Source organism: Cucumis melo, chromosome 11 (assembly GCF_025177605.1).
Source record: "Cucumis melo cultivar AY chromosome 11, USDA_Cmelo_AY_1.0, whole genome shotgun sequence".
In the NCBI taxonomy this organism is placed as follows: Eukaryota; Viridiplantae; Streptophyta; class Magnoliopsida; order Cucurbitales; family Cucurbitaceae; genus Cucumis; species Cucumis melo.
The window spans coordinates 27,618,532-27,639,991 of record NC_066867.1 but is presented as its reverse complement, the minus strand read 5'-3'; the positions used below and the strand labels follow the sequence as shown (position 1 = coordinate 27,639,991).

The following is a 21,460-nucleotide window of genomic DNA, read 5'->3' as shown; positions in this document are numbered from 1 at the left end:
AAATCTATGAAGAGTGAAGATTCATTCCTGTTGTTGATCAATTTAAAAATGTAAACTAGAAAGTTAAAGATATTCGTCCATAAATCTAAACCTGATTATTGTCCATTTTGTTTGAATATTTTCTGTTTCATGGAAAGGAAATAAAATCAGAAACAACAAAGTACAATATAAATAATCTGACAATTAAATGTTAAAATTTAATGAAACTATAAGCTAAAGTCATACACTAAAATGAAACAAAATACATCTCATCATAAAAAAAAATCAGAAAATGTCGCTAAAAGAAGATTTTATGATTATCTAACTCGTCGAATAAAAAACGACCATTATAAATATAACAATTCATAACTAAAATATTAGCTTTTACAACACAAAAATATATGTAACAAATTTAGATCGAGCTCTGAGAATCTATAAGTGATAGACCACAATATTAATTAGTGCGAGTCTATCAACGATAGAGTCAACCAAAGATGGAATTTTTCATACTTGCAAGTCTTTAAAAACATTGTCGTACACTTAATTATTATTAAAGAAAATGCTACTCAATGAAATTATCCAATCATGTAAAGTTAAAACTTTAAATTATTATTCATATGTTGTTGAATTAAAAAAATTGTCAATCAAAACATAGCTCTTAATGATTAAATATTCATCGATAATAATATATATATAAAATATTAAAATGGTTACCGTTCAATTGAAACCTTGCTTAAGATAAAGAAACACACATCTTTAAGAAAATTATTTTAAACGACAAAATTATTAAAAATAATTAAAAATAATAAAATATCATAATATAATCCCAAAAAGTAATTATTATTATTTTGTTTATTTTTAGTAAGTCAACCCCTCAGTCATAGTTTTAAAAAAATGTAAAACTTTGGCAATAATATTGTAAAGCAAATTTTAGGAGAAAGGAAAAAAGGGTAACAATTTTTTTTTTAATAGGAAGAACTAAACGAAGAAGGGAAAAAGAAGAAGACGATGAAGAAGAAAAGAAGAAGAGGACGCGCGTTTTAAGGGAGTGAAAAACAGTGATTCCATAACTAGAAATAGAAAAAAGAACAAAAGCTTTGATAAGACGTGAGATGCAGAAAAGAGTTGTACTCATACTGCTCACCCCTAACTTGTAACGCTGTTTGAGTTTTCTCTGTCTTCCCATTTCCCATTTTTCAATTTGTAATTTTGTTGCAATGTGCGGGGGCTCTCAGTCTTTAACAAACAGCTTTCATCCAAACTCTCTAACCCCACCAATGGCTTTGTTCATGGTCCCCAATTCTCTCTCTCTTTCTTGGGTTGTTTTCTGATTAGATTAGGCTTCAATTCGTCTGGGTTTTGTGATTATGAATTTCCTTTTTGCACTTTGGGTGATAGGCAAATGGGGTTTAAGAGTTTTTAATTGGGTTGGCTTAATATGCCCAGTACCTGTTTGTTAAAATGACTAAGAGAACGGATCTTCTTGTTTATTAGGGGAAAAGATTGTACAAAGAGAAAAAGAAATATTATTTTTGTTGCATTAATGAAAACCAACCTTTTTGTCTTTGGTGGAGGGCCAGGGTCTCACCCCACACACACTCTGTTACAGTGAAGGAAATTATTAATAAAGGAGAAAGGAGGGAGGAGGGGAGGGAAAAAAAAAAAAGATAAAGCCAAGGCAAAGCAAAGGAGAAGGGGATGGGGGAGTGTGGGTTTTGTTCTGTCTTAGCCTGTCCCCCCCACCCACCCACACATATACGCACTCTTCTCTCTCTCTTAACAGTCCAAAAGCCACCAAAGCATTGGCCTTTTTTCGCCTTTTGCTTCTGTGTTTCCTATGCAATTGTCTATGTCTGTTGCTTCTGCTCCCTCTTCTCAGTACCTGCAAATGGGAGAGGAATCATACTTTGAATTTCTTGTTATTATTTGATACCCTCCTTTTCTTTTTTTTTTTCTCTTCCTTTTTTTTCTTCACTATCTTTTTAGCCTACTGGCTTAGCATCCATCCAAACACTACTTTCTTGTTGTTTTCTGTTCATCTCCTTTCACTTCTCTCCTGTTTTTAGCTTTATTGGTATCCATTCAGGATATGTTTTCAGCATTCTTTACCATGATTTGACCTCATTTCCAGTTTTCTACAGCTCTGGTCTTCTTGTCACCTTATTGCCAATTGATCACTCCGTGCCATTCCCCTTTCTTGTTTTAGTTCTGTTGGGAAGCATAGCAATAGGACACTTGAAGTAACTCCTGGGTTGTTCATGGAAATTGATCTGAACCAAACAGCCAGTGAGGTGGGGAAGAATGCATATTGCTATGGAAATTGTGAAGAGGGTCTTTGCAATTGTTGTTTATCCTCCTCAACTTCTTCTTGTTCCTCAAATTCATCGTCAACTCCCGTCTCTTCTTCAACCTATTTGGAGCTTTGGCATGCTTGTGCTGGTCCTCTCACCTCATTGCCCAAGAAAGGAAATGTAGTTGTCTATTTCCCACAAGGTCACTTGGAGCAAATTTCCTCGGCGTCTCCCTTTTCCCCCATGGAGATGCGCACTTTTGACCTTCAGCCAGAGATCCTCTGCAGGGTCATCAATGTTCACCTACTCGTAAGTACTGGGTTTACATTTTAAATTCAATTTCTGCCTGTTCCACTCTCAACTAGCCTCACTCTCAGTTTTCCTTGACCCCTTTCGACTTTTCACTGTTCTTACCATTTGAACAGGCCAATAAGGAGAATGATGAGGTCTATACACAACTTACTCTCCGTCCCTTGCCAGAGGTAGATTCCAACTACTCAATTTATCTATTCCTGTTCTACCTGAGACTTGGTTTTATTACGTTAATCTTAATTTGAAATTTGGGACGGTTAATAAAGTTTGTAGCTTTTTTAATATGCTCAAGTTCTGGAGCTAAGTTTAATCTAGTATTTTCTCTTTTGTTTAATTTAGCTCGAGGATGAGATGACTATTACAGTGGCTGAACGGTAAATTTTGATATCTTATAGTTATTAGGCACTGGTGTAGCGGGCAAAGAGCTGGAGGAATTGGCGTTGAATGGAGCTGATGGAGATGGGAGCGGAGGGTCGCCTACTAGATCTACACCTCACATGTTCTGCAAGACACTTACAGCGTCTGACACCAGCACCCATGGAGGATTCTCTGTTCCTCGCAGAGCTGCTGAAGACTGTTTCCCTCCACTGGTTGCTACTGATTTCCCTTGTTTTAATTTAAATTTTTCTCAGATGAAGCGAATTGGGTTTTATTTGGGTATATTCTGAGTGAAGTTGATGGTTACTGCAGGATTACACTCAGCTTAGACCGTCTCAAGAGCTAATAGCCAAGGACCTGCATGGCGTGGAGTGGAGATTTAAACATATTTACAGAGGTATATTGTGAGATTCCTTTTGTGTTTGTTGATTGGCTGACGTAATTGAACTCAATCATAATAACTTGGCAGGTCAACCTAGGCGGCATCTGCTCACTACTGGATGGAGTATTTTTGTAAGCCAAAAGAATCTTATTTCTGGTGATGCAGTGCTCTTTTTAAGGTATTTATCTTCATATTAACCCCTTCGTTCGGTCATATTTATGCAAATTCTTCCTTTTGCTACTGGCATTATTTACCATGGATTTAACTTAGCCAGTTGAGATCAAATAGGTGTCTATTTCTTATCTCTTGCATCTTTTATTTTTGAAATATTGTCTATACAGCCAAGAATAGATCAAGATAAGTGTACTTTCCTATAAATATAAAATAATTTATAGAACAATAATTTTTTTAAAAAAATTAAAACATATGTAGACGTAGTTGATTGTCAAATTAGATACAAAATTATGCTGGTAGTGTTGGGATGAATTTTGAGTCTCAAACCACGTAAGTGATTGTGCTGTGTCTGCAGGGGTGAGAATGGAGAGTTAAGGTTGGGAATAAGGCGAGCTGTTCGGCCAAGAAATGGTCTTCCTGATTCAATTGTTGGCAACCAAAATTCTTGTGCAGACGATCTTTCTCGTGTGGTGAAAGCAATATCCACCAAGAGCACATTTGATGTGTTTTATAATCCGAGGTACCATCATGGTTCAGTAGTCTTTATTGTTAATCATGAAAGAGAATTTGCTTTACATCAAGAAACACTTTGCCTAGGAGGGTTTTTGCACTTTAGATGTCTCACTCTAGCTGTGGGAGATGAACTGGAAATGAAAACTCAGATATGCAGAAGTTTGTCAATTTTTTTCTTAAAAAATGTAGAAGTTTGTAAATTAGTACTTCGAGTCAATCCATGACAATTAATTAATGTCCCCTAAACTTCAAGGATTGTAAAATTTAAAATCTCGAACTAATAATTGTATCTTTAAAACTCTAAGCTTTCATAATCTAAATTTTGGAAAACGAATTGACACATATCCTTTATTAGGATTTTGTTTTAGAACCGTGAAGGCAAAGTTTTCATGAAGGACGAAAATATCCGTTGATATGTCGATATATCCCTAAATTTAAGGGTTCGGTATCCATATTAAAAATCCACGAATATCTCTTAACATCTTTTATAAATGCTAGTAAAACATAAAATATGTTGTCTATATAATCCAATATGAATAGAATACTAATAACAATATCTATAACTTAGTTTAGGAGTCAAATATTAATCTAAATAAGTTTTATTAATTTTGTGACTTTAAAAAATATTTGTTGGTATTGATATATCCGTAAAATTGAAATATTGATACATTACTCCTTGGTTTGCACACATACGTAAGACTTCTTTAAATGCACAAATTAACATAACATTGGAGAGAAATGTTAGAATCAAATGGATAGTAAGGGATTTCATTGCTAGGAGTGGTTTTCATCTTCTCCCATATTTCTTACTTATTTAGAAAAAGGCTGCGTGATAACTTTTTTTGCTACTTTGGTAGAATTTTGGGAGAAGTACTTTATTTTACTTTTTAAACGTGAACCTAGAGTTGATTTAAATGGAATCAAATGAAATTAGTTTTATCTCTCCAACCGAGAGTTTAAATTGATTCACTCATGAAAGTTTAGAGTTTAAATTGATCCAATTGTTAGATCCAGTTTTAATTGATACACTCCAAAGTTTAGGGTATACATTGATTTTATTTCTCTAAATTTAGGGACATGTATGAAACAAGCAAAGAATATTTTTTTGCTTTATCCTATACTAGTTAACAATTTTACTCCAGAATCCCAGATTAGAACCGATTTATTGCCATGAGGAAAGCTTCACAAGCGTTAGAATTAAATACATACAAATATTAAAAGCAATTCAACAAGCAAACTTTAGTATTTTTTTCCCTACATACAATGAAAGACAGTTTTTACTTGCTACTTCATTATTCTGTTAAGCCACCAATATTATTCACATATAATAGGAGAAATAAGGGGAAGTTGGCTCAGGAGATGTTAGTTAGAGACGTGGAGGGGAATTTGGAAAGAGGAAACTAAAGTGGTGGGCCCAACAGTTAGTTGGGATTGGAGAGGGAATTTAGGTCGGGGAGATCGCATAAGTGGTTTGTGCAGAATTTTGGTGAAGTCAAGAGGACTATCTCAATCCTTGAGAGACAGGAGGAGTAGTATGTTGGTTCTGTGCTTTTCCTTGCTTTTCTTGTTATATTGTTTTGTCTTTTATCTTGTTTAAATTTTGATTATTGTATCTTTGCTTCAGTTAGAGAAGGATTGAGATCCTAGTAGTGCTGTTTTGCTTTCTGTTTCTATCTTATATTGTAATTACGTTTGGGTATCAATAAAAGTAGAATCACCACTGGTGTTCTATCAATTTGGTATTAGAGCACTAGAATTTGGGAAAGCGTAAGAAGATGGCCAAGAGAAGCGAAGAACGGTTGGAATTTGTGGAACAAGAAATTCTAGAAATGCGTACAGAGTTGAAGAAGCTACCCGCAATGGAGGAGAATATGTCATTGATTTCGAAGAGTATTAAGAATATAAATGTGCAGATGGAGAAACAACAAACACAATAGCAAGCGATCTTGAAATACATCGAACGAATCATTTGAGAGAAGACAGTTACAACGGTTGACTTGGAGGGATCTCCGAGTGGGGGAATGGGAAGTGACTCTACAACAGAAGTGTTGGCTGGGGAATCAAAGGGAGAATGGAAGAGTGAGGATGATGAGGCATTTGATAGGAGCAAGTTTAAGAAGGTTGAGATGTCGATCTTCAGTGGAACAGACCCTGACTCATGGTTGTTTCGAGCAGACCGCTATTTCAAGATTCACAACCTAATCGAATCAGAGAAATTGTCAGTGGCTATTATCAGTTTTGATGGTCTGGCCCTTGACTGGTATCGATCTCAAGATGAGCGTGAATCTTTCCAGAGCTGGGATGATTTGAAGCAAAAGATGTTGACGAGGTTTCGAACGATCAGGGATGGTACGTTGGTAGGCAGGTTTTTGACGATCAAACAAGAGACCATGGTGCAGGAGTATCAGAATAGATTTGACAAATATCTAGCTCCGGTAGCATTCTTACAAACGGTGGTGCTTGAGGAGACTTTCATGAATGGGCTTAGCCCATGGTTGAAGACCGAAGTTGATGTTCTGGAACCATGTGGGTTAGCCCAAATGATGAAGCTGGCCCTTAAGATTGAGAACAAAGAGAGAGTGAGGAAGGAATATGGGCTGATCAGTGTGTATGAGAGTAAGTTCCAGTACAATCTACCTAAGGCAAAAGAAGGAACAGAGACCAAAGCAACGACAACCACGACTAGTGGAAATACTCCAATGAGAACAGTCACACTCAAAGGAGTCATGATGGCGGATAACCGAAGAGAAGGACCTTCCAAACGTTTGACAAATGCTGAATTTCAAGCTAGGAGGGAAAAAGGGGTTATGTTTTAAATGTGAAGAGAAATATCATGCTGGCCATCGTTGTAAAGCTAAAGAACACAAGGAGTTAAGAATGCTGGTAGTACGGGAGAATGGAGAGGAGTTTGAGATCATCGGGGAAGATGGGGGAGAAGAAGTGGTGGATGAGAATGTTATTGAGGTAGGAGCAGTGGAGAATTTGAACATAGAGTTATCCATTAATTCGATGGTGGGGTTGACCAATCTTGGAACTATGAAGGTGAAGGGAAAGGTGAAGGATGAGGATCTGGTGGTGCTGATTGACTTGGGGCTACCTACAATTTTATATCTGAAAAATTGGTAACCAACCTAAATCTGCCATTGAAAGCTACAACCAATTATGGAGTAATTTTTTGGGTTCAGGAGCAGCCATTAAAGGAAAAGGAATTTGTGGGAAAGTAGAGGTTTTGCTCGGTGATTGGAAAGTGGTGGACAGCTTCTTGCCACTTGAGCTGGGAGGTGTTGATGTCATACTTGGTATGTAGTAGTTGCATTCTCTTGGAGTGACTAAAGTGGATTGGAAGCACTTAGTGATGTCCTTTCAGCACGAAGGAAGAAAGGTCATGATTCATGGGGATCCAAGCTTCACTAATAATGAAGTGAGTTTGAAGAGTATGATGAAAACTTGAAAAGGGGAAGATCAAGGGTTTTTGGTGGAATGCCGAGCTATAAGGTACCTGTTGCAACCTTTTATGAAGAGGAAGTTGAATCAACTGTAGATAATTCCATCCCTCCATTATTAAAAAAATTTTCAGATGTGTTTGAATGGCCAGAAACACTGACACCTAAGAGAGGGATAAACATCACTATCATCTAAAACAGGGTACTAACCCAGTCAATGTGAGGCCTTATCGCTATGACATCAACAAAAGGAGGAGATGGAAAGATTAGTTGATGAGATGCTGGCTTCTGGAATAATTCGACCTAGCACCAGTCCATATTTAAGCCTTGTGTTGTTAGTAAGGAAGAAGGATGGAAGCTGGAGGTTTTGTGTTGACTATCGAGCGCTTAATAATGTCACCATACCAGACAAAGTTCCAATTCCTCTCATTGAAGAGCTGTTTGATGGGTTGAATGGTGCAAACATGTTTTCCAAGATCGACCTTAAAGCTGGCTATCGTCAAATACGGATGCACCAAGAGGATGTGGAAAAGACAACCTTTCGCACTCATAAAGGGCATTACGAATTCCTAGTCATGCCTTTCGGTTTGACTAATGCACCTTCTACTTTCCAAACCTTAATGAATGCAGTTTTCAGGCCATATATGAGGAGGTTTGTACTGGTTTTCTTGATGACATCCTAGTATACAGCAAGGGATTGGAAGAACATATACAGCACTTGGAATTGGTGTTGGAAATTCAGAGGGCAAATGAGTTGTATGCTAATTTGGGCAAGTGCAACTTTGCTAAGGAGAGAGTGGGATATTTGGGGGATGTTAATTCTGAAAGAGGGGTGGAAGTGGATCCCGAGAAGATTAGGGCTATTAGAGAATGACCTGCTCCAACCAACGTACGTGAGGTAAGAGGATTTTTGGGTTTGATTGGATGTTACTGTAGATTTGTACCAAATTATGGCAGCATAGCAGGACCTCTTACTCAGCTGTTGAAGAATGGGAGTTTCAAGTGGAATGAAGAAGCCAATGCCTCCTTTGAAAAGCTAAAGACGACCATGATGACCTTACCCGTGTTAACAATGCCAGATTTCAATTTGCCTTTTGAAATTGAAACGGATGCATCTGGCTATGGAGTGGGGGCTGTGTTAACTCAAACTAAACGACCTATTGCCTATTTTAGCCGAACTTTAAGCATAAGGGACAAGGCCAGACCGGAGAGGCAATTGATAGCTGTAGTATTTGTAGGGCAAAGATGGAGGCCATATCTATTGGGCCGCAAGGTCATTGAAGTTCTTGCTAGAACAACGTGTCATCCAACCACAATACCAGAAATGGATTGCTAAGTTGCTTGGATACTCTTTGAAGTGGTTTATAAACCAGGATTAGAAAACAAAGCAACTGATGCACTATCTAGGGTGCCACCTACCGTCCATCTGAACCAACTTTCAGCTCCTGCCCTCATTGATTTGGCCAAAATACAAGAAGAGGTGGAGAATGATTCGAAATTGAAGGAGATTAGAAGCATAGTTGAGCAAGATCCAGAGGAGTTTCCAAACTTTACAGTGCATCAAGGAGTCTTGCAATTCAATGGAAGGTTAGTAATTTCCAAAACTTCTTCTTTATTACCCACCATTTTACGTTCCTATCATGATTCGGTATTTGGTAGACATTCTGGATCCTTGAGAACCTATAAACGAATTACTGGAGAACTATATTGGGATGGTATGAAGAAGGATATAAAGAAGTATTGTAAGGAGTGTTTGATTTGCCAAAGGAATAAAACACTAGCTTTGTCACTAGCTGGATTGCTAACCCCCTTAGAAATATCGGATACCTTATGGACTGATTTATCTATGGACTTCATAGATGGTTTACCTAAGTCTACTGGTTTTGAAGTTATATTTGTAGCGGTGGATAAAATGAGTAAATATGCACACTTCATGGCACGCAAACACCCCTATATGGCTAAAACTGTTGCTGAACTATTTGTGAAAGAAATTGTTAGATTACACGGGTACCCAAGATCTATTGTATCTGATCGGGATAGGGTATTTGTTAGTAACTTTTGGAATGAACTATTTAAGTTGGCAGACATAAAACTCCATAGAAGCTCAACATACCATCCACAAACCGATGGTCAAACAGAGGTGGTTAATAGAGGTGGTTAACAAAGGGGTAGAAGCTTATCTCCGGTGTTTTTGTGGGGAAAGACTAAAGGAGTGGACAAATTGCCTACACTAGGCTGAATATTGGTATAACACCACTTACAACAACTCAATTGGCATTACACCATTCCAGGCTGTTTATGGGAGACTCCCACCTCCCTTGCTCTATTATGGAGATATGGAAACACCCAATTCCACTCTAGATTAGTAGCTCAAGACAGGGACATTGCTTTGGGAACTTTAAGGGAACACTTATGCATAGCTCAAGAGAAAATGAAGAAGCAGGCGGATTTGAAGAGGAGAGCAGTTGAATTCTTGATTGATAATATGGTTTTTCTAAAACTAAGACCATATAGACAACTATCACTACGAAGGAAGCGCAATGAGAAACTATCCCTAAAATACTTTGGTCCTGACAGAGTGTTAAAAAAGATAGGTTCAGTAGCTTATAAGCTGGAGTTGCCCAGTACAACAACTATTCATCCAGTTTTCAACGTTTCCTAGCTGAAGAGGGCGTTAGGGGATCATACTCAAGTACAACAGCTTGATTCTTACCTAACAAAAAACCATGAATGGATGACAAAACCGGAAGAAGTATACGGATATGGAAAGAATCCTAACACAAAGGATTGGGAGGTGTTGATCAGTTGGAAAGGATTACCACCCCATGAGGCCACGTGGGAAGACTGTAATAACTTCAAACATCAGTTTCCTGACTTCCACCTTGAGGACGAGGTGGATTTGGAGGAGGAGAGTAGTGTTAAGCCACCCATATTATTCACATATAATAGGAGAAATAAGGGGAAGTTGGCACAGGAGATGTTAGTTAGAGACGTGGAGGGGAAATCGGAAAGAGGAAACTATAGTGGTGGGCCCAACAGTTAGTTGGGATTGGAGAGGGAATTTAGGCCGGGGAGATCGCAGAAGTGGTTTGTGCAGAATTTTGGTGAAGTCAAGAGGACTATCTCACTCCTTGAGAGACAGGAGGAGTAGTACGCTGGTTCTATGTTTTTCCTTGCTTTTCTTGTTATATTGTTCTGTCTTTTATCTTGTTTAAAGTTTGACTACTGTATCTTTGCTTCAGTTAGAGAAGGATTGAGATCCTAGTAGTGCTGTTTTGCTTTCTATTTCTATCTTATATTGTAATAACATTTGGATATCAATAAAAGTAGAATCACCACCCTGGTGTTCTATCATATTCTAAGTTTTATGGTCATTACTTTTCTGAGGCCAGACAAATGTTTGTAAGTGGATATTGTAAATTTGATATTTATGACCTTGGATCATGTAACAGGGGATCATTAATCATTCCCATGGTTCAAACTAATGGTTATTAGTGGGTCATTAATCATGCAAATTTGTTAGTTCAAACCATGGGAATGAATAATTGTCCCTTGTGTAAGTTGTGGTAGCCAAATGGTGTTTCCTTTGACAGATGCAAAACTTTATGAAATAGTAGGAATCAGAACTGTTCGTGCTATTTTTATGGATTGATCGGTTCTTTCAAATATTCTCTATTTAGTTTCATACTGGTTAATGTGCTATGTTTTACTGGCTTGTATTATTACTCATTCACAATTACTCATTCACACTTGATAGTGTGTTTGACCAGCCTTCACTTGCTCAGAAAATATGGTAACCTGTTAAAACATGCTGACTTGCAGGGCATATCATGCACAATTTATCATATCTTGTCAGAAGTATGTGAAGAGTATCAATAATCCAGTGAGTGTAGGCACAAGATTCAAAATGAGATTTGAGATGGATGATTCACCAGAAAGAAGGTTTATCCCTACACAAGCGAGGGCTTTACTTTGTTCCTTGATTCTTATAAGACAATTATATTTATATGTATTTGTTTCTTGCAGGTTTAATGGTGTAGTTGTTGGAATTAGTGACATGGATCCCTTTAGATGGCCGAACTCAAAATGGAGATGCTTAACGGTAAGTATTTTTGAAAAGGAGACAAGCTTCTATATAATTAATAATAAACTCAAAGTACAAGAGAGATATACAATGAGAATAATAGAGAAGCCTAGAAATGGGAGAGAGAGAGGATCGGTAGGTGCACCCGGACATCTCAACTAGGTTGATACCCCCATAGCACCCTCATCATATCCAAAAAACAAGAGCAATATTAAGGTCATGAAAAGACCAAAGTAAACACCCAAAATAACAATATAATCTATCTACATAATACAGAAGCAAAGATGAAAAGTAAAAACTTAACGGTAGAAATACATATTAAAGCCCATCAAAACTACAAAAGCACTAATTTTGAACTAGCAATCTGGGGAAACTGCCTTGTAGATTCAGATAAAGGCTGACCAATTGAGGCAGATATCTTGCATGGAGTAATCTTTGAATTCTGCATTTGAAGAACACCAAGCTGCAGCTTTTCTTGTAATCTCCATATTGGTTCACATAAAAGAAAAGACATCCCCATATCTTTAGTTGCAGCATCTTAATATTTTCAATGTGCACTGCCAGGAGTTTATTTGCTTATGTGAAAATGAGAATATTGTCTTGGATCAAGTAAATTTTATTCTCAAGTAGTCTAATTTAAAGAAGGCTCACCGAAAAGGTTTCTAGGCAATTTTATTTGCTTAGCATGTCTTTTAAGGTAACAATTGCATCCTGAATTATGTGATTTGTCCAGAACCAATCCCGGAATTTGAATAATTAACTAGTGGCATTGATATCGGAAGAATATGGACATCATTAAACATTATTGTTAGAATGCTATTGAATTTGTTTCTAACAAGCTTGGTGCATGGGGTCTTGTTTGTATTCGTATTTATGCTATGTACAGTATTGGTGATTTTGGTCCTTGGGTTTAAAGGAGCGCAATATGCAAACTCTCTAACTCTACTAACATCTATGAATTTGTACTCTTTAGAATTCAAGGACAGATCTACAACCTATAGAACAAATCTTATTCAAGTAAGGTCGTTCAAGGAATTTGTACCCTGCTATTTTCTCTTTACTAAAATCCGATCTCTCCCACTGCCTGTAAACGTAGGTAGCACATTATTAGTGAACCACATTTTCTATTTGTTGATTCCTGATAACTATGTTGGGTAAAAGGGATTTGCTGCATATAAATATGCACAATTTATCTGTTGGGCACCTTGCAAATTTGTAGACTAGATGCTTGTAAGAACCTTGTGGAAGTAGTCACAATATATAGGAAGTTTTCTAATGAGTAGAATCCATCAGGTCCGATGGGATAAAGACAGTGATCATCAAGAACGTGTGTCACCCTGGGAGATTGATCCTTCTGTTTCTCTCCCGCCTTTGAGTGTTCAGTCTTCACCAAGGCTGAAGAAACTGAGGACTAGTCTGCAGGCAGCCCCGCCTAATAACTCCTTTACTGGTATGAGTGTTCAAATTGAAAATGATGAATTGTGTTTCTTTGAAATTCAAGTTAAAAAAAACCTTATCATTTTAATTTTTCTTGCACAGGGAGGGGCGGTTTTATGGACTTTGAGGATTCGGTTAGATCCTCTAAGGTCTTGCAAGGTCAAGAAAATGTAGGTATTGTATCACCCTTTTATGGATGTGATACTGTGAAACGTTCACTGGAGTTTGATGTGCGATCTTCTGCACAACAAAACCAAGTGTCAGGTGGAGTTGAAAAACTCAATATAGGTGATTATGTAAAGGTTCATTCGAACTCTTCTTTCACAGGCTTTATGGAATCTGATAGATTTCTGAAGGTCTTGCAAGGTCAAGAAATATGCTCATTGAGGCCACCAACTAGTAAACCAGAATATAGTTTAGGTGTTTGGGGAAAGTTCAATCTTAGCGACAACTCTTTTAACACATTTCAATCACCGAACTCCAATTTTTATCACATGGCGTCTAACAGCGCCCAAAAGATGTATTTCCCTCGTAGTGAGATGCACAGTACTGGCCAAGCAGCCGTGATGCTCTCAAATGATAGCAACTTTCCAAGAGAAAGTGCCTTGTTCAACCCATCTGCTGTTGGTGCTAATGTTACCAGGACTAGAATGGAAAGGACTAATCGTTCACTTGATCGGGAATCTCTACATCTAGTGTCTGCTCCTCCAACTTTAGGGTCGAATATGAGGAATTCCATGGGGGAAAATGTGAATGATAATGCAACTGGCTGTAAGCTTTTTGGCTTTTCCTTGACTACGGAAACTGCTACCAACGTGCAAAGTTCAGGAAAGAGAAGTTGTACCAAGGTAACAATTGGCTGCAGAGAATTTGACCAGTAATGTTATCTTTTACTGTTATTTTTCATCCATGCTGATATTTCTCTTTAAGTGAAGGTTCACAAACAAGGCAGCCTGGTGGGAAGAGCTATCGATCTCTCTAGGCTGAATGGCTATACTGATCTGCTTTCTGAACTGGAGCGGCTGTTTAGCATGGAAGGTCTCTTGAAAGATCCCGATAAAGGATGGCGAGTTTTGTACACAGACAACGAGAACGATGTAATGGTTGTTGGGGATTATCCATGGCAGTAAGTTCTTTATCTTGAAATCCTTTATATTTCATTGCATGAGAACAAACAAAAATGAATTGTTACAGAGGAACTTCCAGAAACGTTAAATATAAACTGGATAGGTTGGCCAAAGAATTTTTTATAAACTAAGTGAAAGTAGCTTTTTTCTCTTCATAGAGCTAGATAAAACTTTTGAACGCCCAACAAAGCTAAGTAGAAAGTCTCATAATGTCGTGTCATGGCCAACTTCAATTATAGTTCATCTGATGATTTTGGTAGCAAAGTAGATCATTACTATTCTCGATCTCTATATGAAAAACTAAGTAGAAGCTTTTCAAATATTAGTTCGTAAAGAAACTCAGCTTTTGATCTTGTTGAACGATTGTTTTTCATCTCTCATTCATGCTGTGCAGTGACTTCTGTGATGCGGTTTCAAAAATCCACATATATACTCAAGAAGAAGTGGAAAAGATGACAAATGGAGTGGTCAGTGATGATACTCAAAGCTGCTTAGACCAGGCTCCTTTATGTATGGAAGCATCAAAATCCTCTTCAGTGGGCCAACCTGATTCTCCTCCAACAGCAGTAAGAGTTTAATTAATAATCAAGATTGTGTGATTTCCCGTATTTCCTTGGAAGCATGTGTTTTCAATATCTATTGCTTCATATGTCAGCTCAAAGTCGGTAGCTTTTCTGCCATGAATGGCGTCATGTAGCTTCGTGTCTCTCTGCCATATAGGTTAGAATCTGTTTCAAACCTCTGCTTTTCTAATGGACTGTTTGTGTAATTGTAATCATCTCTTAAGCTGTGTGAAATGGTATGATATTGAAGATTTTGAACTTTATAGAAAAGAATAAAATTGTTCAGCAGCTGCTTGTAACTAGAATCTGAGATCATGAGAATTTGATGAAGTGTAGATTTGGTTTTTTGTCGGATAGTTCAAGGAGTTGGTTTGCTGTTTTAAAGCTAACTAATCGGATTAGTTGCATTTCTTATTTATCTAAATATTTAATAAGAAAAAGAAGTAACCTTTTGCTTTTCAAATTATATGATTCTGTAAGGTCCCTAGTTTGAAAAATAATAGGATCATTAGGAGAATATTTGTATGACTATTAGAAGGGCATATTATTAATTGGCTAGTAATTTGTTAGGCTTTTTAGTTATAAATAGAGGGAGTGTTCGAGAGAAAAGTCTTAGAATTTTATAAATGTACTAAGGTATATTGTAGTTTCGTTTGATATTGCAATATATATTTCTATTTTGATTGTTCTCATTTGACTTCTTAGAGATTTTCCTTTTTTTTTTTCTCACTAAAAGCAATAAAAATGATAAAATAACAATGTGATCAAAATATTCTCGAAATATTGGCTAGGTAATGAGAAATTTGAAACAAAAACTTCGAAAGATATAAAAATTAAGGCTTTCATAAATGAGAATCAAAATCAAATGGTCAATCTTCTTAAAGTATGGGGGAAAACAAAGATGAGACTTTAATAGAAATGAGAATTTTAGACTTACATAATTAGGTTAATTAAATCCTCAAATATAACACATTTACGTAAGTTTATGATTTTTAGTTTAAAATTTAAATTGATACAACTTACGGTTAAATATACAAATTAATACAATTATTAATTTATCTATACAAACAAAAAAGTGATATAATTATATCATTTTAGTATAATGTACGAGAATTTGAATCAACTTCAAGAAAGGAATACTAACAATACTAAGACTATTAAATTGTTGGTTGATTTGACAAGTCATATAACTGCCCATTTTATCTGGTGTAAATACAGTCAATTATAAGACTTGAAAAGTGAAGCAAAATTACCACCCTATCCCTGATTTGAATGACCTTTGTTTTCCTTTTTTATTAATGCAATTTATTTTATGATGACAAATTTGAACAATGTTCCCTTAAAATTACACATTGTAGACCTCAATCATCAATTCACATTTGCATCTTACGAGTATTGAGTATTGTTAACTTTGATCGTGGGATGTTCTCTATGAGCCAAGCAAACCAATTAAGAGAAAAAGTTGTCTCCTATTGCTCTTTGAACAGTGAGCGACCGATGATCATCCTTCTCACTTCACTAGTACCTGCACCTATTTCATATAGTTTTGCATCTCGGAGTAGTCGACCGGTTACGTACTCGTTAACATACCCGTTGCCGCCTAAACATTGTATGGCCTGCAAGATTGAATGAGAAATGAAAATGAAGGATTTCCACATGGTAATGTATATAATGTGATGTAACAAAATGCATAAATGACATCAAATTGTTTTTCACAAAATCGTTTCATAAATATTACCCTATCAAATTTTTAGTTTGCTACTTTCTTTTTCAGAAAGTTCAGCTACGGCATGGAACATAGAATGATAGAAATTATATGTTTCTATGGGAGAAAAAGAAAATGTTTTTGAGAACACAAATTTTACCTGCAGAGCAACTTGCGTTGCTCTTTCTGCTGCACATAATATTACTCCAGCACAATCCTGGAAACAAAACCACATGGGGTGAATATTTGAAGGATTTTAAGTTGTGGCATCGAACCACAATCTCGTTCCCTTGGCCAAATGCTCTCATGGCCATGGAAGAAGAAAAAATGAGTCAAAAGCATAGATACTATGGAGATGTGCACATATTCATTAGACTAGAAGAGTCAAGAAGCAACAGAAAAAAGCTTTAGATCTCCTTCAAACCTTGGGATCAACTTTTCCGTTGTCACAGTCCCTAGCAACAGAATAAACGTAGGCCCTGTGGAGAGAGAGAGAGAGTTAACATGAGAACAACAAAAAAGAAAGAAAAAAACATGATTACTTCAGAATCTCTCACCTTGATGATTGTAAAGACGTATACATATCAGCAAGTTTTCCCTGAAATTGCAGATAGTTGAGTCATTTTTTAAAGGAACTATGAGCTATGTATATGTCAAGATAGTCTTAGTGATAGAACCTGTATAAACTGGAATTCCCCAATTGGACGACCAAACTGCTCTCTTTGTTTAACGTAAGGAAGAACAGCATCAAGGCATGCTTGCATAAGACCTAGGGGACCAGCAGCCAAAACAAGTCTCTCCAAATCTAACCCAGACATCATAACATAAACTCCTGAAAGAAAACATTGTACATTACATCATTTAAATAATGATTAGTATGAAGATGATAATAATTTGGTTCTCGTCCAAAATGGCTGCAAACAAGATGAGGTAGCGTCTATTTACATTTATATTTCTAATTATGACAAACATAAATATAACTCAAATGCTTAAAATATATACTTGACCAAGAGATCAAAGGTTTGAATCTTAAACCTCTATGTGTTGTTGAACTCAACTATTAACAAGTAATTTTCATGACAAATAACAAAAAAATTTCTTATTTTCTTTTATTATTATTATCTTCTAAAGCGTTTGGATTGGCTTGCTATTATCACAAAACTACTTCTCACCCTATTATATCTGGTTACCAAGATAATTAGAGGGATGTATTACATTCTGAACAGGTAAAAATGATTTGGACGCTTTCTTCAAGGGCTTTTTATGGACGATAGACCAAGAGACCAACCCATGGTGGTTGACGGTGCCAAAGTAATCCCCATACTAACCCAAACCAGACATGAAAGGACCGTTGTTGGGACAAGTATTATGTAAAAATTTCAGCACATCAAATTACTGACCCTCATCTAATCTTTTCCATTGAGATTAAAAAAACTAATTAAAAAATTCTCCAATGAGATGCCATTAGAATTTACTCTTAGTTCTTGGAGACATCACATTTAGCTGCCACAACATTTGGTCAGAAAATTACCCTTACCTACAGAACAAATATGAATGTCTTTGTCCAAAGACTCCTAACGGTAAGATCACAGAATATTTTTTTTTTTCTTTTGAGGAATGGCTGAGAATACCAGATAGATTAATCAATAGGCTATGACCAGAAACCATGAGTTGAAATCTGCCGCTATTAAATACCTCATCAATTGTGCATCGAAGCTTATTGAAATGATCTTCTGAGATAAAATATCAAAAAATATAACTATTTACTTGATGCATGAATGAATACCAAGATTACAGCAGCAGTATACCTTTTCCTTCTTGTCCAAGCACATTTTCTTCAGGAACAAAGCAATTTTCAAAGACAAGCTCACATCTGTGCAATCCATTGCCAACATGAGTGGAAAAGAAAAGAAAATTGTGTGTGCTTATTTTAAAATTTTGAAATTCCAAGCACATTACACTCACGTATCACTCCCCCGCATGCCAAGTTTGTCTAATTTCTGGGCAGTACTGAATCTGAGAAACATAGAAGCAGCCGATATAAGAATCAAGTATGAGGAACGTTGGAAGGTTCTAAATGAACTTGGAATCAGAAGCTTAGGGTTATTTTATGATTACAGTTTCAAAATTTGCTACACTACTGCATCCTAGAGAAACTGAACAGAAAACTCCGTTACTTGCAACCTCAACATATCATGAACCAGACCAACAGATTTTTAAATACCCGGGCATTCCTTTCTCAATGATAAATGCGGTAATTCCCTTTGAGCCAGCATTTGGATCCGTTTTTGCATACACAATCTGTTGCAATTGTGTAAATTGGCTCAGGGTCAATGAAATATGCAAGGATAAAACGTTTCACCAGCATGAATTATTCAACCTACATGCTTTTAAGATTAAGGTGGAAGAAAAACTGCTAAATCTAACCTGGTACTATAAAATGTTACTCCCTCAACCTGCTTGTTCCTTTCCACATTACATGACAAGACATAGAAACATAAAAACATAAAACCACGGCACAGCCCACCCTTTAGTTTGTTGCTTTATTGTTTACACACAAAAAATCAGCTTTCACCAGGATAATTGTAGAGAAAGGTCTCCATTTCACTGAAAATGTAGGTGGTTCATACTAACATACTATAACAACGAATGACTAAGTTTAAGACAGTATTTGTAACAAGCATATAATGAATCAAAACAAGGTTTCCATATAAGCCAAATACTTTCACTATGAGTATAACATGGAGGTGAACAAGTTCAAAGTTTTTCATGACAAACCCCTGAATTCTGAAAAAGTAAAGTTCTCTTCTCACCAAATAGCAACAGTGAAAAAATTTCAGGCAATGAGCATTATCTACAGATACCTCTTTCCTTAGGTGACACACATATTAACCAGAAACAGAGAGGAATTTCTTTATAACACGTTTAGAAAATTTGCAACAAAAAATACCAATGTTTGAGCAGTTGGACCATTAGTACACCACATTTTGTTTCCATTAATGACATATCCACCATCCACCCGGTCAGCTTTGCATTTCATGCTCACAACATCCGAGCCAGCTGAAAGTAGGAAGTGCATTATCAAGGATGAAAACATTGTTAGTCCTTATGAAGATTGCCCTTTATATGCATACATGAAAAACAAAAGTTCACTGAAGTTACCATTGGGTTCACTCATTGCAAGAGCTCCCACATGCTCACCTTTAATAAGCTTATTAATAAAGATATAGTTAAGTTAGTAGCCAAAAAGAATTACTTCAATAGAAAAGAAAGGAGCAATGAGAAGGAAATAGAGAATAAGAACGCATGAAAGACAAATTTTATTCTTCAGTTATAAATCATTAAGGAATGACAAAATTTGTTTCAACAGAAGAAAAAACAGAAATCTTCCATATGACAATGCCATATGGCTAGCTCCAAAGAAAATGAAGTATGACATTGCTGTGTGCAGTTAGGTAATCATTATAACATAAACAGTCTTAAGGAAATCGGGAACAATGAGTGTAGAAATGCATAAAACCTTAGGCAAGTACTTCTCTTTTTGAGCTGGGTTTCCATTCCTCACCTGAAGAAGAAAATATATGATAAAGATAACAAATGGAGTCCATATTGTCTAAGACAATATATAATCACGATAAGACATCACAAACAAAATGTGTAATCATTCTTCACTTTACCAGTTGATTGATGCACAGGTTAGAATGTGCACCAAAGGAGAGGGCAACAGACCCAGAAGCGCGGCTTATTTCTTCCATTGCCATACAGTGATATAAGTACCCAAGACCAAGGCCTCCATATTCCTCTACAAAACAACCAACAGTTCAGTTTCAAAATATCTTGAAAGAATGAGACACACAATGCAATAACAGATATAATCATCACGATGTTCATCTAATTTATGGAGGCACTTACCATGTATCAAACATCTTAATCAAATTTAACTCTCAGGTTCGGGATACAATGGACAGTAAAAGCACAATTAAAAAAAAAACTAGAAGCGGAAAAATGAAAATTCATTGATAAAGAGAATATAAATACAAAGTTCAAGGCATCGAACCCCTCCAAGTAAGAGAAAACGAGGGAAGCATCGAAAATAGATTTCTAACCCTGTACCTGGTGCTGTAATTCCATGGAGATCGAAATCCCCCATGAGCTTCCATAAGTTAACATCCTACAATACAATACATTTTAGTCAAATCATAGAGCAACCCATTAAATATATAGAGGACTTCCAACTGACCTTTGGAAAAGAGTTGGTTTGATCAATTTTCGCGGCATGGGGAGCAATGTTTTCTTGAGCAAATTGTTTAACACTTTCTTTAAACTGCAATTAATTAATCAATTCTTTAAAAACAATAAACAGAAACTAAAAATTCCAATAACATTCTATAAGCTTCATCAAAACCAAAAATGATCCACAACAATCCAATCATCCACAAACAAAACTAACAACTCGAGCATCGCAATGGAGCTAAATTCGCATAAAAAACCAACTAATCAAACCTAAAATGAAGATTCTCCAAACTAAGCTAACCGAAAAAAAGATCCAAAATACAAAGCCATCGACAATGAAATCAACAAGTCCAATTCCACCGTCATTAATGTTAATAAAGGGATACCTGTATTTGAGTATCATCAAAAAGCAAAGCAGAAGAGAAAGAAGCAGAATGTCTCTGTCTCCGAAGAATCGAAGCACAAGCAGTTGTCGCAGCAAAGAGCTTCTGCATCTTCTTCACAAAGAAATTTGGTCGAACAAGAACAAAGAGAAGTAGAGAAGAGAAACGGGGAATATAATTCGAAAGTTACAAGATCATTACGTGCCGTTTATATAAATAGCGGAAGTAGAGAGGGAGTTTACGTAAATAGGCCGGAAGTGTTTTGGGGGTAAATTATAGAGAGTGCAACGTGGCGAGTTACCATTGGTGGAAGGAGTAGTAAAACTTCGACATTGTCCAATTGGATAAACGAGAAGGCTTCCGAGCTCATGTAGTAAGGACCACAGGGTATGGAAACCTCTTTTTGATTGGATTTGGATATGAGTCAGCATCATCTCTTCACTTCACAAAAAATAT

General features: G+C 36.4%; 2 protein-coding genes across 3 annotated transcripts; one reads left to right on the top strand and one right to left on the bottom strand.

Annotated features, from left to right (window-relative positions):
* The first annotated feature begins 932 nt into the window (after window positions 1–932).
* Window positions 933–14,988, top strand: LOC103501935 (auxin response factor 4). Of its 2 annotated transcripts, XM_008465701.3 has the most exons (13): window positions 933–2,579; window positions 2,696–2,752; window positions 2,978–3,172; window positions 3,273–3,357; window positions 3,430–3,520; window positions 3,872–4,036; window positions 11,295–11,414; window positions 11,499–11,574; window positions 12,850–13,006; window positions 13,096–13,841; window positions 13,929–14,119; window positions 14,515–14,686; window positions 14,776–14,988. In XM_008465701.3, exons 1-13 carry the CDS (start codon window positions 2,238–2,240, stop codon window positions 14,815–14,817), a joined length of 2,439 nt encoding a protein of 812 aa, XP_008463923.2. In that variant the 5' UTR covers window positions 933–2,237; the 3' UTR covers window positions 14,818–14,988. The 2 variants fall into 2 exon arrangements, with proteins under 2 accessions (XP_008463923.2, XP_050947682.1); XM_051091725.1 differs by having other exon boundaries at window positions 934–2,579; window positions 14,515–14,988.
* A 959-nt stretch (window positions 14,989–15,947) lies between these two features.
* Window positions 15,948–21,198, bottom strand: LOC103501934 (isovaleryl-CoA dehydrogenase, mitochondrial). The gene is made up of 15 exons (XM_008465700.3): window positions 21,008–21,198; window positions 20,629–20,712; window positions 20,502–20,559; window positions 20,066–20,190; window positions 19,909–19,953; window positions 19,551–19,599; window positions 19,339–19,448; window positions 18,613–18,689; window positions 18,354–18,404; window positions 18,197–18,261; window positions 17,066–17,220; window positions 16,946–16,986; window positions 16,813–16,867; window positions 16,549–16,605; window positions 15,948–16,299 (listed from the first exon to the last, which is right to left on the bottom strand). Exons 1-15 carry the CDS (start codon window positions 21,113–21,115, stop codon window positions 16,153–16,155), a joined length of 1,227 nt encoding a protein of 408 aa, XP_008463922.1. The 5' UTR covers window positions 21,116–21,198; the 3' UTR covers window positions 15,948–16,152.
* Between the last annotated feature and the right edge of the window lie 262 nt (window positions 21,199–21,460).

Excerpts from the sequence above, each read along its gene's own strand:
- LOC103501935 (XM_008465701.3), top strand. The coding sequence starts at position 2,238 with ATGGAAATTGATCTGAACCAAACAGCCAGTGAGGTGGGGAAGAATGCA. Across the intron at positions 11,415-11,498 it reads GATGATTCACCAGAAAGAAG|GTTTAATGGTGTAGTTGTTG; the intron begins GTTTATCCCTAC and ends TGTTTCTTGCAG. Across the intron at positions 13,842-13,928 it reads GAAAGAGAAGTTGTACCAAG|GTTCACAAACAAGGCAGCCT; the intron begins GTAACAATTGGC and ends CTTTAAGTGAAG.
- LOC103501934 (XM_008465700.3), bottom strand. The coding sequence starts at position 21,115 with ATGCAGAAGCTCTTTGCTGCGACAACTGCTTGTGCTTCGATTCTTCGG. Across the intron at positions 19,449-19,550 it reads TGCAATGAGTGAACCCAATG|CTGGCTCGGATGTTGTGAGC; the intron begins GTAACTTCAGTG and ends TCCTACTTTCAG. Across the intron at positions 18,690-19,338 it reads GTCCAACTGCTCAAACATTG|ATTGTGTATGCAAAAACGGA; the intron begins GTATTTTTTGTT and ends CAATTGCAACAG.